Source organism: Microcaecilia unicolor, chromosome 2 (genome assembly GCF_901765095.1).
Source record: "Microcaecilia unicolor chromosome 2, aMicUni1.1, whole genome shotgun sequence".
NCBI classification, from domain to species: Eukaryota; Metazoa; Chordata; class Amphibia; order Gymnophiona; family Siphonopidae; genus Microcaecilia; species Microcaecilia unicolor.
The window spans coordinates 48903330-48918816 of NC_044032.1; the positions used below are offsets into that span (position 1 = coordinate 48903330).

Sequence of the window (15487 nt, forward strand, 5' to 3'; positions counted from 1 at the left end):
ACAAGAAGCAGCAGTGGGATTTGAACCACTAGGCCATTACTCCACTCCACACTTTGATTATCGCTGTTAGATGTCCTATTTTTTAGATCTCCCTAGTCCTGCCCAAAACATGCCTCCTACACCCCGCTCTCCCAACACTCCCCTTTGCTATTCAGTCAAACTGCTGTGCTGGACAGGTTTTTTTTTTCCTACTTTTCCAAAATTGATATTCGGACGTTTTTTGGCAGATAGATTTTTGGGGGGCGTTTTGAGGTGTCTGTGTGCGTTGAAAATGAGCACTGTAGTCTCTCTGTTTTTGGAAAAGGTTGTTTTATTTCTTAATATTTTTCAAGCATTTAAATGTTTGTGTCATATCTCCCCCATTCTTCCTCTTCTCCAGGGTATACATATTTTTTTGTTACATTTGTACCCCGCGCTTTCCCACTCATAGCAGGTTCAATGCGTCTTACATATTATATACAGGTACTTATTTGTACCTGGGGCAATGGAGGGTTAAGTGTCTTGCCCAGAGTCACAAGGAGCTGCCTGTGCCTGTGGTGGGAATCGAACCCAGTTCCCCAGGACCAAAGTCCACCACACTAACCACTAGGCCACTCCTCCACTCTCAAAGAGGCTTGAAGTCTTCAAGCCTCTTTTCAGTTGTCTTCTTGCACAGACACCATACCATTTTGGTTTCTTTCCTCTGAACCTCCAAATACAACCTCCAAAACTGAATACAGTACTCCAAATGCAATCTCACCAATGATTTGTACAGGGGCATTATCACCTCCTTGTTTTCTGCTGGTTATGACCCTCTCTGTGCGGCCATGTATCCTTCTGGCCTTATCCACTGCCTCGTCACATTGTTTATCTACCCTGAGATCCTCAGAACAAAGTTTCTTTCTTGGTCTGGCATATCAGCATCTCACCTCCTCTCACTTCTACTGAAGTTCTTAAAGTTCTGGATTTCAAACATTCTGATTTCAGTAAAATGGGGAAGGTGTGAGTCCTAAGTTAGTAAGAACTTTCACCTCTACATTCAACTGAAACAGCCCTTGCTTAAAGTCTCCAGTGACCTGTTTCTGGCCACATTTATTTATTGATTGCATTTGTATCCCACATTTTCCCACCTTTTTGCGGGCTCAGTGTGGCTTACAATAGGATATGAATAATAGAAATACATTTGTTACAATTTGGTTATGGATTACATTGTGCAAAGTTGTACGAGACATTCAAATATCAAATTAGGAATATGACAATGGGACATCAACATAGAAATATTGGAAGGGGACAATGGGAAGCTAAATGGTAGTGTTAGACATATGGTGTACATAGTTCCGTGGATAAGTGTATGATAGACTGGATTGCGGGATGAGGGATCAAAGTGGATGTATATTGCATTGATGAACAGTGAGTATGGACTCTATGTGAGTTGGCTCTTTTCGTAAGTTTGTTCAAACAGGTGAGTCTTTAGTAGTTTACATTCAAAGGTCTCTAATTCTTTCCTCATCCTTCTTGATCTATCTGCTGCTTTTTTTTTGTATCCATAAATTTTATTAAATGAAAAATAGCATATAATCACTTACAGCTTCTTTGGATTTCTGCACCCCAAATGCATCACCCTACATTATCTCACATTAAAAGCTTAACTGCCAAGCATTCACCCAAACTTCTCATTTTTGTAGATCACATCTCATTCATTCTATTTCTGGTTCTTTTCTCACCCAGTCAAAAAAATCAATCAGGTTTGTTTAACATGATTTGCCTTTGGTGAAGCCATGTTGCCTCAGATCTTGCATCCCTTTGGACTATAGAAAGTTGACTATCCTTTCCTTCACCAGTGTCTCCATTACCTTTCCTACCACCAAGGTAAGGCTCACTAGTCTGTTTCTTTTCTCTGTTTCCACTTTTGTTGAAGAGGATCCTCATCAGCCTTTCTCCAATCCCATGAAATGTCCCCTGTTTCCAAATATCTATTAAACATTTCCTTTAGAGGACCCACCAATACCTTTCTGAGCAGCTTCAGCATCTTGGAATGTATTTCATTGGGCCCTTTGGCTTTGTCAACTTTCAGTCTTGCAAGCTGTTCATAAACATATTAATTCATAGGTTATCACACACTAAATCAATTTTGCATTCACTACAATTTTTAAGACTTTCTAATGAACCAAAAGCACACTAATAAATATATATCCGTAGAGACTATAGATTGGCTGGAATATGTTACTATCCAGCTCATTTTTGAAAGTGATCGACGGCCATCTTCTGAACCCGGCCAAATCGGTATAATCGAAAGCCGATTTTGGCTGGGTTCAACTGCTTTCCGTCACGGAGCCAGCGAAATATCAAGGGGGCGTGTCAGTAGGGTAGTGAAGGCGGGACAGGGGCATGCTCACGAGATGGCCGGCTTCGCCTGATAATGGGAAAAAAAAGCCAGGCTTAACAAGCATTTCGCCGGCTTTACTTGGTCCCTTTTTTTTCATGACCAAGCTTCAAAAAGGGGCCCCAACTGACCAGATGACCACCGGAGGGAATCGGGGATGACCTCCCCTTACTCCCCCAGTGGTCACCAACCCCCTCCCACCCAAAAAAAAAACCTTTTTTGCCAGCCTCAATTTTCATACCCAGCTCCCTGATAGCAGTATGCAAGTCCCTGGAGCAGTTTTTAGTGGGTGCAGTGCACTTCAGATGGGTGGACCCAGGCCCATCCCCCCCTACCTGTTACACTTGTGGTGGTAAATGGGAGCCCTCCAAAACCCACCCAAAACCTACTATACCCACATGTAGGTGCCCCCCTTCACCCCTTAGGGCTATGGTAATGGTGTAGAGTTGTGGAGAGTGGGTTTCTGGGGGGGGGGGGGGTTTGGGGGGCTCAGCACCCAAGGTAAGGGAGCTATGCACCTGGGAGCTAATTTTTTTTTTAATTTTTAGAAGTGCCCCCTAGGGTGCCCGGTTGGTGTCCTGACATGTGAGGGGGGCCAGTGCACTACAAATGCTGGCTCCTCCCACGACAAAATGCTTTGGATTTCGCCAGGTTTGAGATCGACGGCATTAGTTTCCATTATGGCCGAAAACCGATGCCGGCCATCTCAAACTTGGCGAACTCTGACATTTGGCTGGGCCCAACCGTATTAGCAAAGAAAAAGATGGCCGGCTCTGCCCACTTGCAGCGCCGGCCCCAAAGATGGCCGGCCAGCTATTTGGCCGGCGCCGTTCGATTATGTCCCTCCATGTTGCCCTAGGCCAGAAGGTGCTGCTATAGGATTTGAACCTGGACCTTCTGTTTCCCAGCCTGTTATTTTAACCTTTAGACTACACCTCTGCTGTGGTGGGTTATTACAGAATTTTATCATTGCTATTGTACAGCAAATCACCTGAAAGGAAAATAGTCCCATGCAAGCCAAGAAATATGAAAAGGCAAGAAAGTTGTTATTTGCAAAGTTAATTTAAAGCTGCAGGAACAACAAAAACAAAAGAACAGAAAACTTGAGAGAAAAATGACTTGATGTTGAGCTATGCTTTGTTCCGACCTCTAGGAAAGTAAGAGATAAGAAACTTGTAGGCAGGGAGGCACAATGCTGTCTGCCTGAGTAGTTTTGGTGACCTTGGTTATCTGAGGCCACCATTTTATCTGTGTCTGAACATGTCTGGCCAGGGCCGTGTTTGGTCTAAAGTAGGTAGTCAATGTGAAAACTCATTCTTTGCTCAAGAAGTATTCAGGCAGAAAAAAATAACAGTATTTGCTTTCAAGGAAAACTGGCATGATCTGAGAGGAGTGAGATCTGGAAGACAAAAACAGTATAGCTGTGTAGTCAAAAATTGTATGTATCATTCTATATTAATCAACCCAAAGAAAATGTCATTTTGTTCAGCAGCGGTATCACTGAAAACATAGTGTTAGTCTTCAGGTATTAGCAGGTATTCTCTCATAAAGAAAAAGTACCTCAGAAACATCTGCATATTTCAGTTATGACACTAAGGGGCTCATTTTCAAAACAAAAAAAGTCCAAAAAAAGTCATAAGGTGCAGAAGGACATTTTTCTCTCAAACATCTAAGTTGTGATTTTTCAACACCCCAATTTTAGACTGTTTGCACCACAGTTCATCTAAATTTCAAGGCGGGACATGGGCGGCCCCAAAATAGATGTTTTTCTGCAATAATGGAACAAAGTGAAAACACCTAGGGCCAAAATTTACATGGATGTGCAATTTAATTGAATAACAAGCCAATTAGCGCAGATAATTGAGATTTTAACAAGCAATTATTGCAGCTAATTGCATTTAATTAGAATGTACATGCATAAATTGAGGTGCAGATCCACTCATAAATTTTACGCATGGGTCCAAAAATGGGGTGCAGCCATGGGAGTGTCATAGGCAGATCAGGGGTGTTCCCACAATTTATGCATATTATAGAATAAAGAGGATCCACTCCTAATTTAGGTGCAGAGATTTATACCAAGGTATAGTTGGTGTAAATGGTTGCCCCTAAATGTCACGGTTCCTGGCGCTAAGTGCTATTCTATAAAAAGCACCTAACTTTAAGCACCATTTATAGAATAGTGCTTAGCGCTATTTTTTTAGGTTCCATTTATAGAATTTAGTCCTGTATCTAAATCCAGCTATCAGGTTTTATGCATTTTGATGCCCTCTGCTCCCTCTCCCTCTAGGGGCTGTGATCAGTGTCTATGCGGTATCCCAAGCCCTTGCTGATAAGGAGTGCAGAAGATCAAACCAGGGATCCTTCTCATTACAGTACATAGCACTGTTGACAGTGCTATAAATAATTACAGTTTGTTTTATGCAACCATTCAGTCTCGGTGCTGTGCATGTAATGAGTTCAACAAAAGGAGCCTCAAACCTCCCAGTAGGGAAATTCTTACTGAATTTATAACCATCTACTCCATCAGGAGTCCATTTCTATCATCTGTTCCACTATCACAGGAGAAAAAAATACAATGTAAAAAAACTCCCGTTGAGAGAAAACCATTGATTAAAAAAAACAAAAAACTTGATTTGTAGCTAGCACAAGCTACTGGAGTGAAGGTGCTTTATCAAATAACCCCCAGTTCAAATTCAGATTTGAAAAAATCAGCAGGCATGCCCAAAAAGGAGAAATTATACTTAGCGGGCAAAAAAAACACTACCGTAACTGCTCCTGCTGCTGAATGTGTGGCTTCATAAATCCAGCTCTCTTTATATTGCAAATGATACAGTGCACTGCCGATCCACCAATCTTCCTTTCCTGTCTTCAACAAGAGCGCCTTGTTTCACAATCATATTCTGTTTCAGGGAAATGCCTTTTCATAGAACCTTTTTTCTGAAATCACAAAGCAAAGATGGCTGCGGGAATTAAAAGAACGCAAAGCTGAAAACTGACCAATCCGGACCCCGACAAAATTAAAGGGATACACTCTTCAATAAAATGCATTCCATTCTACTTGTCTATTAAATCCATTAGATTCCGTTGCTCTCAACGTATAGATCCATTGTTCGTTTCTTCATAATATTTTTTTAGAATCCCCGCCCTCATTCCCAGTGATACCTGGTCAAGGACCATACATTTTAACTGTGAGAATTTATGCTGAAACTGTTGATAGTGTTTAACTATAGGAGCTTCTATTTTGTTATTGAGAATACAATGTCTATGTTCTGTGACTTTGATTTTAAATTTCCTCAATGTATGTCCAATCTACAATAATTCACAAGGGCATATAAAGGCATAAATTACATTAATTGAATCACATGACGTTCAGTGCCTAAGATGTATAGTCTTTTTACCTTGTTGCTATTCTGTTTTGAGTCACCGAACAAATAGAACATTTGCCACATCTTCGATGATAACCTTCCTGGTGGGGTGAGTATGTTTCGACCAGACATCAGATCTGCTGTTCTTGTCCCGTAAATTACTGTTTCTGGCATATAAAATTATCAATCTTCTGTGTGGGTTTGTAGAATATTTCAGTGTTTCTTGATAATCGATGAAAGTTTGCCCGACATGGTATTAGATTTTGTAGATTTCACCGTTCCTGCCAACAGTAGGTCTCTATTATAAAAAGCTCGCTTCTGGGCTTTCTTAATTAAGTTGGATACCCTCTCTCTTTAAATTTCTCTTACAACAAATGTGAAGATTGTTGAAACTTGTTGCGAGGAATCACATATCCTTCAGTATCTTATAAATTGAGAGAATGTAAGACTCTTCTTAAGATATTGTGGATTCATGCTATCATAAGACAATAACGAATTTCTGTCCATCAATTTAATTTACACGTGTGTGCGTAACTGGCATTCCTCCTTTCTAATCAACACGTCCAAAAAAACTTATTTGTTGAATATGATATATGCAATCAAATTTGATTGTATCATGACTTGAATTCAACCCTTGTACAAATGCCATAAGTTCTTCAGTTGTTCCATTCCACAACCAAAAAATGTCATCAATAAATCTTCCCCAATAAGCCACTTTGTTGTACTCTGTTGCTGAATACACATATGTTCCTCAAAGTGTCCCATAAACAAGTTCGCAATTGAAGGGGCAAATTTGGCTCCCATTGCTATGCTTGTTTTTTGTAAATACAATTTTTTGTCAAAAATGAAAAAAAACACTTTGTTAAAGCTATCTCAATCAATTGCATCAAAAAAGAAGTATGGACTGGAAAGGACGTTAATGGGATTCCAAAGCACATTCTACCACATGTAGGGCTTTTTGTTGAGGAACTGAAATGTACAAAGCATGTACATCCATAGTGACCAGTTGTTGCACCATCTTTTGTAAAAAAAAAAAAAAAATGGGACATGTCATGTACATAAGAGGGAATATCCCATTCCAATGGTTTTTAAAAATAATCTGTATGTTTGCATATCTGTTCCACAAGTGAATTCTGGGAGGAAACAATCTGTCTCTCTGGTGGATTTGTCACATTCTTGTTTACTTTGGGAACCATATATAGTATAAGGATACTAGGATATAAATAGCCTAGAAATTGACTTTCCTTCTTGGTTAAAAATTCACTTTGTACTATTGGGTTCATAACATTCTGAATCATAGTCAGTATCTCATACATGAGGTCTTCATCCAGCACTTGGTAGGTAGTCACATCCCACAGTTGGCAATAGATTTCTGCCATATATTCCTCTTCGCCCATCAATATGATGACCCTGCCCTTGTCAGCTCTACAAATTACTATTGAATTTTCACCACTTAAACATTGCAGAGCTGCAAATTCTTCTTTAGAAAGATTACTTTGTTCTATAATTACATTGTTCTACTTGTAAAACCACTCGAAGTAATATAGATATCACTGAATCCATAGCACCCGGGGGAATCCAAGAACTTTTAACACTACACTCTGAATAAGGTGTTCGAGTCTCAGACCTATCTGCAAAAAACACCTTCAATTGCAAAGTTCTAATGAATTTTTCAACATCTACTTGAAACTGAAAAGGTTGATGTTTACATGAGGGAACAAAGGCGACCCCTTTGGAGAGAAGAGATTCTTATACCTCTGAGAGTCAATAAGTAGATAGATTTATTATAGCGAGTCATCCCTTCATCTGGATCTTATTGTTGGACCTTTGTAATGTTGAATCCCTCTCCCCCTGGAGCTCCAATTGCCTTGTTGACGTTGTGTAGATTGTGTTTTGTATTTTCCGGTACATAGCACTGCCACTGAACTTTGTTTTTATACTATATTCCTGATTCTGCCTTCAGAAGTCATAGATGTTGATCTTTCTACCAGGTTAAACCTACTGAGCTGGCTGACCACCACTGTTCAGCATCACTTAACCACTAACCAGCCATTCCCTAACTGATCAGAGGGCAGAGCCAGCACTTAGCTGGTTAGCGGCAATGTTCAATCTGGTAACCGGCTAAGCAAGTGCATGAAGTTAGGACAGCAAGAAGGATGTCCTGAGTTAAACAGGCACTCATCTGAGTATCGGCCAGTGCCCAATTAACTTCCGGGTCAGCATACATATCTGGATATTCAGTGCCAGGAACCAAGAATTCTCTGACACTGAATATTAAGGATTAATTTAACCCGTGACTGGCAACGGCTTAGCAGCTTACCGTCAAAGGCTAAATATCACCTCCTAAGAGTTGGTGGGGTTTTTCAATACATTTTTATTAATTTTCAAAAACGAATACTTGTAAAGTCACCAAAGCATTCAACAGTCTCAACCCCACATATCTCAGAACTAGGCCCTCTTAGTCTTCCTTTCGCTGTTCCCCTAACCCTTAAGAGTTTTATCTCATTAAGAATGTGATTGTTACCAGTTTATCATGTGTGATTTAATAAATGTCTAAATGTATAAATAAATGTATAAATGTCTCGTTTCTGAGAAGCAGAAATATTGTTTTCTTCTTTCTTTGTTTTGGCAGGCACAGGATCTGAATGTGATTGAAGAAGTGATTCGAATGATGCTGGAGATAATCAATTCCTGTCTGACAAATTCTCTTCATCATAATCCAAACCTGGTGTACGCATTGCTTTACAAACGGGATCTTTTTGAACAATTTCGAACTCATCCTTCCTTCCAGGATATCATGCAAAATATAGACTTGGTGAGTACTAGAGATCTAACCATTCATCAGTAATAAGCAAAGCCCCTTTTTGTTGTTGGTCTGTAGTTTTGAGAAATTGATGCAAAATATCTATCTGTTTCAGAATTGTGACATACATGCCCCATGGTACCATTTGACTCTTTCCTCTCAACAGACAGACAACAGCAATAATCATAGCAATGGCTCTCACTGCCACAAGAAAGCATTAGCCAGCTTCAGAGAAGGTGGAGAGAGTAGTGAGAGGTTAGGGATACCAAGAGACACTAGGAAAGAAGAGAGTGATGAGAGGCCGGGGGGGGGGGGGGGGGTGACAAATGGAAAGAAGAATTAAGAGGAGAGGAAGATTTATTTATTTATTGCATTTGTATCCCACGTTTTCCCACCTCTTTGCAGGCTCAATGTGGCTTACAATTCATCGTGTATAGTGGAAATAAGAAGTGAATATACATTTAGTGTTATGGAAGGATATTGGGTTACATGGTAATGGTATACATGATAGTGGTGTAACAGAATACATTATAAGACATTACTGGATATAAGTGGAGAATAATTACATGTGTTGATTTTTGTGGTATATCTTGTCAAAGAGATGGGTCTTCAGTAATTTGCGGAAAAGGAATAGAAACAGAGATGAAAGACCAGATGAGGTGGAAGGGAAGGATGGATATGACTGGAGAGAAGGGGAGTATGAAAAAGGGAAGAAGATGGAGGGTGGACCTCTGAAGTGGATGAAATGCAGCAATGGACAAGAAGTAGAGACTTGAAGGAAAAGGAGAGAGAAAGAAGAGTTTAATTGGCAGGACAATCTTAAAAAGGCTATTGAGGGAGGTTATATCTGGCACCTCCAATTGATCCAAAACTGCTATTAAACATGTAAAAGGTGCTAAGAAATATGACCATGTGATACCACTCTTGCGTGAGGCCCATTGGTTACCAATTGCATCCCGTATATCCTATAAGATATTGCTTCTGGTTTTCAAAATTCTACAGGCTCAACTTCCTCATTTTTTTATCAGGTCTCCTAATCCCCTGCTTCCCTCAATGTACCCTTAAATTGAGCTAGCAATATTTACTGTACCCACACCTAAACAAATACGATACGAGCATATTAGGAAAAAGATTTTTAGTGTTGTAGGCCCTGGTCTGTGGAATGCTCTTTGTACCTACATAAGAATGCAGGATTCCTTGGTCAAATTTAAAACCTACCTAAAGACCTTATTATTTGGTGGTGCATTTTCCTGAATCAGCTTTCCATTTTTTCGGGGGGGGGGGGGGGGGGGGCTGAGCTGCGGGTGCTGAGGAGCATCCTGGATGGCACAACTGTGTACAGTGTTGTCTTTGTCTCTAGCCTTTCCTATTCTAATGGAATTCCTTTCAATATTTCATTTTTTGCTTGGTATGTATGTTTAAACAGCCGAGAAAGACTCTGATGGGTGGTATAAAGAAACTTGAATGAGCTTACTGAGAGGGAACAGAAGGGAATGAAAATGGGGAAAATGAGATGCAGAAAGAAAATAAAAAAATACAAATGTACAGTATTCAGGTACACACAAAGGTTCAAAAAGTGTTTTAGTTTTTAAAGGCTTAATATTCACATACTTTATTGAAATTTTGAAATAAATAGTCTTATTAATTTGCCAATGTATTTGCCACAAAACTCAACTGTACCACTGAATTTTTTTCACCAATGATACAAAATCTATGTAGATCTCCCAGCAAATTCTGAGTTCAAGACAGAGCTTCTCCTCGGAGCACATAACATGGAGAGACAAAACCTTTCCCCATTAAACAAATAAGACTCTCTCCTCACCAGATATCATTAGCAAACAAAATGCTGAATTTTGTACATTAAAACCTGAACCAAACAATATGGAAATAATGAATAACCTATAGTCTGCAATCATTAGACATCAAAAGAATCCTTAATATAATACCACTTAAAATAAGAAAAAGGGGCTTATGTCTCTATTGGAATCAAACTCTGAACATTTTGTCATCCAACACCAGATTGGCTGAGTTTATATATACCTACTCACACTAAATCCTACTTCAGTCTCAAATGATGTGAACAGCCTTCCCCCTCTCCTATTGAATAGAAAAAAAGGACCTCAGTGCTTGTCAGTCAATTAATAAACAAAAGACAGTGACACAAAATACACCGTCACTGGTCCTTTAAAAAAACTCCATAAAATTGGTTTTCAACAGTCCCAACTAATGTAAGTATTGTAAAAAAAAAAACCAGCAGTACACACAATATAATTTTTGCAATTTTTTACATTGACTTAGTTTATGCACTGAAAACTCCAAAATGGTGATAGGAGGGTTAGACGGTGGGCCAAAGTCCCCTGATGCAACCCAGGAGAGTGAAACATGGTCGGGACAAAGTTATAAGAGTAGCCCAGTATCCTGTTTCCATTAGACGGTGGGCCAAAGTCCCCTGAAGCAACCCAGGAGAGTGAAACATGGTTGGGACAAAGTTATAAGAGTAGCCCGGTATCCTGTTTCCAATAGTGGCTGATCCAGGTCATAAGTACCCGGCAGAAACTCAAATAGTAGCAACTACTACTACTACTTAACATTTCTAAAGCGCTACTAGGGTTATGCAGCGCTGTACAGTTTAACAAAGAAGGACAGTCCCTGCTCAAAGGAGCTTACAATCTAATGGACAAAATGTGCAGACAATCAAATTGGGGCAGTCTAGATTTCCTGAATAGAGGTATAATGGTTAGGTGCCGAAGGCGACATTGAAGAGGTGGGCTTTGAGCAAGGATTTGAAAATGGGCAGGGAGGGGACTTGGCGTATGGGCTCAGGAAGTTCCATGCTACCAATCCTATGGCATACAGTGGCTTCCCCATGTCTGTCTCAATTACGGACTATGGACTTTTCCTCCAGGAACTTGTCCAAACCTTTTTAAAACCCAGGTACGCTAACTGCTGTTACTGTATCCTCAGGCAAAGAGTTCTAGAGCTTAACTATTCATTGAGTGAAAAAAAATATTTCTTCCTATTAGTTGTATTTATTTATTTGGAACTTGATATACCACCTTTAACTGACAAGCAGAGCAAGGCGGTTACAATATAATAAAATAAAAGCAAGGAACTACAATATTTAACAATATTTCCTTGTAAGTTCATTGTGTGTCCCTTAGTCTTTGTACTTTATGAAAGAGTAAATAATCTATTAACTTTTACCCGTTCTACACCACTTAGGATATTGTGACCTCAATCATATCCCTCTTCAGCCTTCTCTTTTCCAAGCTGAAGAGCACTAACCTCTTCAGCCTTTCCTCATATGGAAGAAGTTCATCCCCTTTATCATTTTGGTCACTCTTCTTGAGATACGGAGACCAGAATTAAACGCAATTCTTAAGGTGAGGTCATACCATGGAGCGATATAGAGGATGCTATTTGAATACAACCAGAATAAAAGTTCCTTTGGAGATAGTAACAGAAGGCTCACCTCTTCTGACCTGGCATTTCTACACCTTTATTGCAATATTCAGGACAGTGGATTTCTCTCTCACCTATAAGTTCATAAACTAAGCAATGGAAAAATTAAAAATACATATATTGTTTTGTTTTTTTACAATATTTATATAAGCTGTGCCTGTTGAAAATTGATTGCATGAGGATTTTTAGGGAGTCTTTTAAGGACCAGTGATGGTGCATTTTATGCCTAAAGGCCTCTTTATCAAGCCATGCTAGTGGTTCCCACACAGTAATGCCAACGGAGCCCATTCAGAATGAATGAGCTTTGTCGGCATTACCACACTGGAAGCCGCTAGCACGGCTTGATAAAAAAGGCCCTTAGTCTTTTGTTAATTAATTGATTGGCAAGCACTGAGATCCGTTTTCTCGATTCAATAGGGGAGGGGAAAGGCTGTTCACATTATTTGAGACTGGAGTAGGATTTAGTGTGAGTTAGTGATTATTCCTCTCTTACCCAGAATTAATATAACCTTTGAGCTTATATATGAACATTTCAGAAATTTCTTGGCCTGATAAGGTTATTTTCCTGTAATTATTAAATCCTGAGCCAAAATAGAATACAGTATTAAAATAATACTCCTTTGGGCCCACAATTACTAAGGTGTGTTAGCATAATTAGCGCGCGCACTAACCATGTAGGCGCCTATAGGGATATTGTAGGCGCATACATGGTTAACATGCGTTAAAAACACTAACGCGCCTATAATGCAGCTTACAGGGCCCTTGGTTTGGTAAGAATTTTTTGTTTAATTTTACTGATGAGTTTTCTGTACTTCCTTTTAAATAAAGAAAGACAAAATAAAGAGTGGATGACAACAACCCAGAACAGACAATATAAGAACATAAGAGTTGCCCTGCTGGGATCCATCAAACCTAGTTTCCTGTTTCCAGCCATGGCCATTCAAGGTTACAAGTACCTGGTAGAGTCAAAACAAGTGGCATGATTCCAAGCTACGTAATTCCAAGGAGAAGCAGTGGCTTACCCCAGGTCTACCTTAACAGTTTATGGACTTTTCCTCCAAGAATTTGTCCAAAATGTTTTTGAACCCAGCTACATTAATTGCTTTAACCCCTTGCTCTGGTAAAGAGTTCCAGAGCTTAACTATGCACTGGGTGAAAAAAATATGTTCTCCTATTTGTTTTAAATATGCCAATATTTATTTATTTATTTAGATTTTGCTCATACCTTTTTCAGTAGTAGCTCAAGGTGAGTTACATTCAGGTACTCTGCATATTTCTCTGTCCCAGGAGGGCTCACAATCTAAGTTTGTACCTGAGGCAATGGAGGGTTAGTTGACTTGCCCAGAATCACAAGGAGCAGCAGTGGGATTTGAACTGGTCATCTATGGATTGCAAGACCAGTGCTCTAACCACTAGGCCACTCCTCCACTCCAAGTAACTTCATGAAGTATCCCATAGTCTTTGTACCATTCACATTTATCCGTTTCACTCAATTCAGACCTCAATCGTATTTGCCCTCTGCTATCTTTTCTCCAAGCTGAAGAGTCTTAACCTCTTTAGCTTTTCCTCATATGAGTCATTCTATCCCCGTAATCATTTTGGACACCCTTCTCTGTACCTTTTCTAGTCCCACTATATCTCTTTTGAGATGCAGCAACCAGAATTGCATAAAATACTTGGTGCGATCTCACCATGGAGCAATACAGAGAAATTATGATATTCTGTGATTTATTCTCTATTCCTTTCCTAATAATTCCTAATGTTCTGTTTACTTTTTTGGCTGCCGCCACACACTGAACAGAAGATTTCAACATGTTATCCACAATGACACCTAAATCCTTTTCCTGAGTGATGATTCCTAATGTGGAACCTGGCATCATATATCTTTGCACTTGTCCACATTGAATTTCATTTGTCATTTGGATGCCCAGTCTTCTGTCTCCCAAGGTCCTACCATGTCATGCAATCCTAAAGCAGTTTTTCAATTTTGAACAGTTTTTGTATCATCTGCAAACTATGGATAGACTAAAAGAAAGAACAACAAAAACCCAAGAGGACTGTTGAACTTAGAGGAAATGAGTAAAATCCATGCGCAAGACTTGTTTTTTTTCTTGTTCATTCCACTATTTAGCAGGTCTGTTTAGATGGCTGCTCAGAATGAATTTGCAAAGTAAGGATATCACAGTTACAGTTGTAAACCAGTTCATGTGAAGAGATAAATCCTCCTTAGAAATCTCATTTAAGTGTGCCAGACTAGTGCAGATAATTACTTTGACATTAACATCATTCATTCTATTGAAACTCCCCTGTAAAGTGATGCAGAGATTAGAAGTGTCTCCCCAACAGTATGAGGAGGAGGAAGAGCGTGTAATCTCTCTGGAGGCAAAGGTCTTCATCTATAAATGAAACATGACAATAGTTTATTAAGTAGTGAACATAACTGCAGTGTAGACTTTTTTTCATTAACCTGCTACTTAAAACTGCATACTGTGTAATATAGAAGCAGATACAGCAAATAAAAGCTTTACCAGCGTTGTCATTTAAAAAATTAATTATTGACTTTGCTCCTTTGAGTTGACGTGAGCCCTTCTAAGTGATCATGTTCAGAATCATATCACAAATGACCTCACATGACACATGGTCTGATTGACACATGAAGCATCACAGGCATAGGCTATTCACTCACTCTGGAGGGTAATTTTGAAACGCATTTGTATGGGTAAAGCTGTTTTATGTGCAGAAATGGACTTTTATAAAATTGCCTGCCAATATAAAGGTATACCTCCAGGGTAGTATTTTCAGAAATGCTCCCCATTCCACGTACAAGACCCAAAGAAGCAGGCAGAGCTCCATAGGCTCAACGGGTGTAAAGGAGATAGAGGAGCTTTTAAACTAGAACCTGGAGGAAAGCTGACAGTCGCTTCAAAGTGAAGTATGTTTGAAGGATATAAAATGGTGTACAAAGTAAGATTTTTCTGTTCTGATGAAATAAGTAACTATTTTTCAGATTTTCAAATTTAAAAGTTTTTTTGGGGGGGGGAGGGGCTTGGAATTTGAATTTAAAGAATAATGTGGGACATTGGAACGGACATTGCTGTTTACATTTTTGGAGTGTACACTGTTTAAACTATTTTGTGCGCTAGTTGTCTGACTTTGACACCATTTTGTAAGAATTTTCATGTGGTGGCATTTAACTTTCAAACAGGCAAGTACAATAAAATGAGGAAAATGGTTAAGAAAGGGTAAAAGGAGCTGCTGCAAAGGTTTAGGAGTTTAAATTGGGCATAGACGTTGTTAAAAAAAATACCATCTTGGAAGTCCAGACCATGTGTATTACAAATATGAGAAAAGGTGGAAATAAAGGCAAATGGCAGCTAGCATGGTTACAAGGTAAGGTAAAAGAGGCTATTTGAACCAAAAGAACATCTTTTAGAAACAGGAAGCCTGTGAGGGAAACAGTTGGACCATGCAATAAAAAGGGCACTCGGGGAAGAC

At 39.4% G+C, this 15487-nt stretch overlaps 1 protein-coding gene across 1 annotated transcript in view; it reads left to right on the forward strand.

Moving 5' to 3' along the window:
- DYM (dymeclin) overlaps window positions 1–15487 on the forward strand; it is a 693305-nt gene that overhangs the window by 452839 nt on the left and 224979 nt on the right. Inside the window, exon 15 of the mRNA XM_030192928.1 lies at window positions 8360–8542. Coding sequence (XP_030048788.1) covers window positions 8360–8542 — 183 coding nt within the window. The remainder of the gene's footprint in view (window positions 1–8359; window positions 8543–15487) is intronic.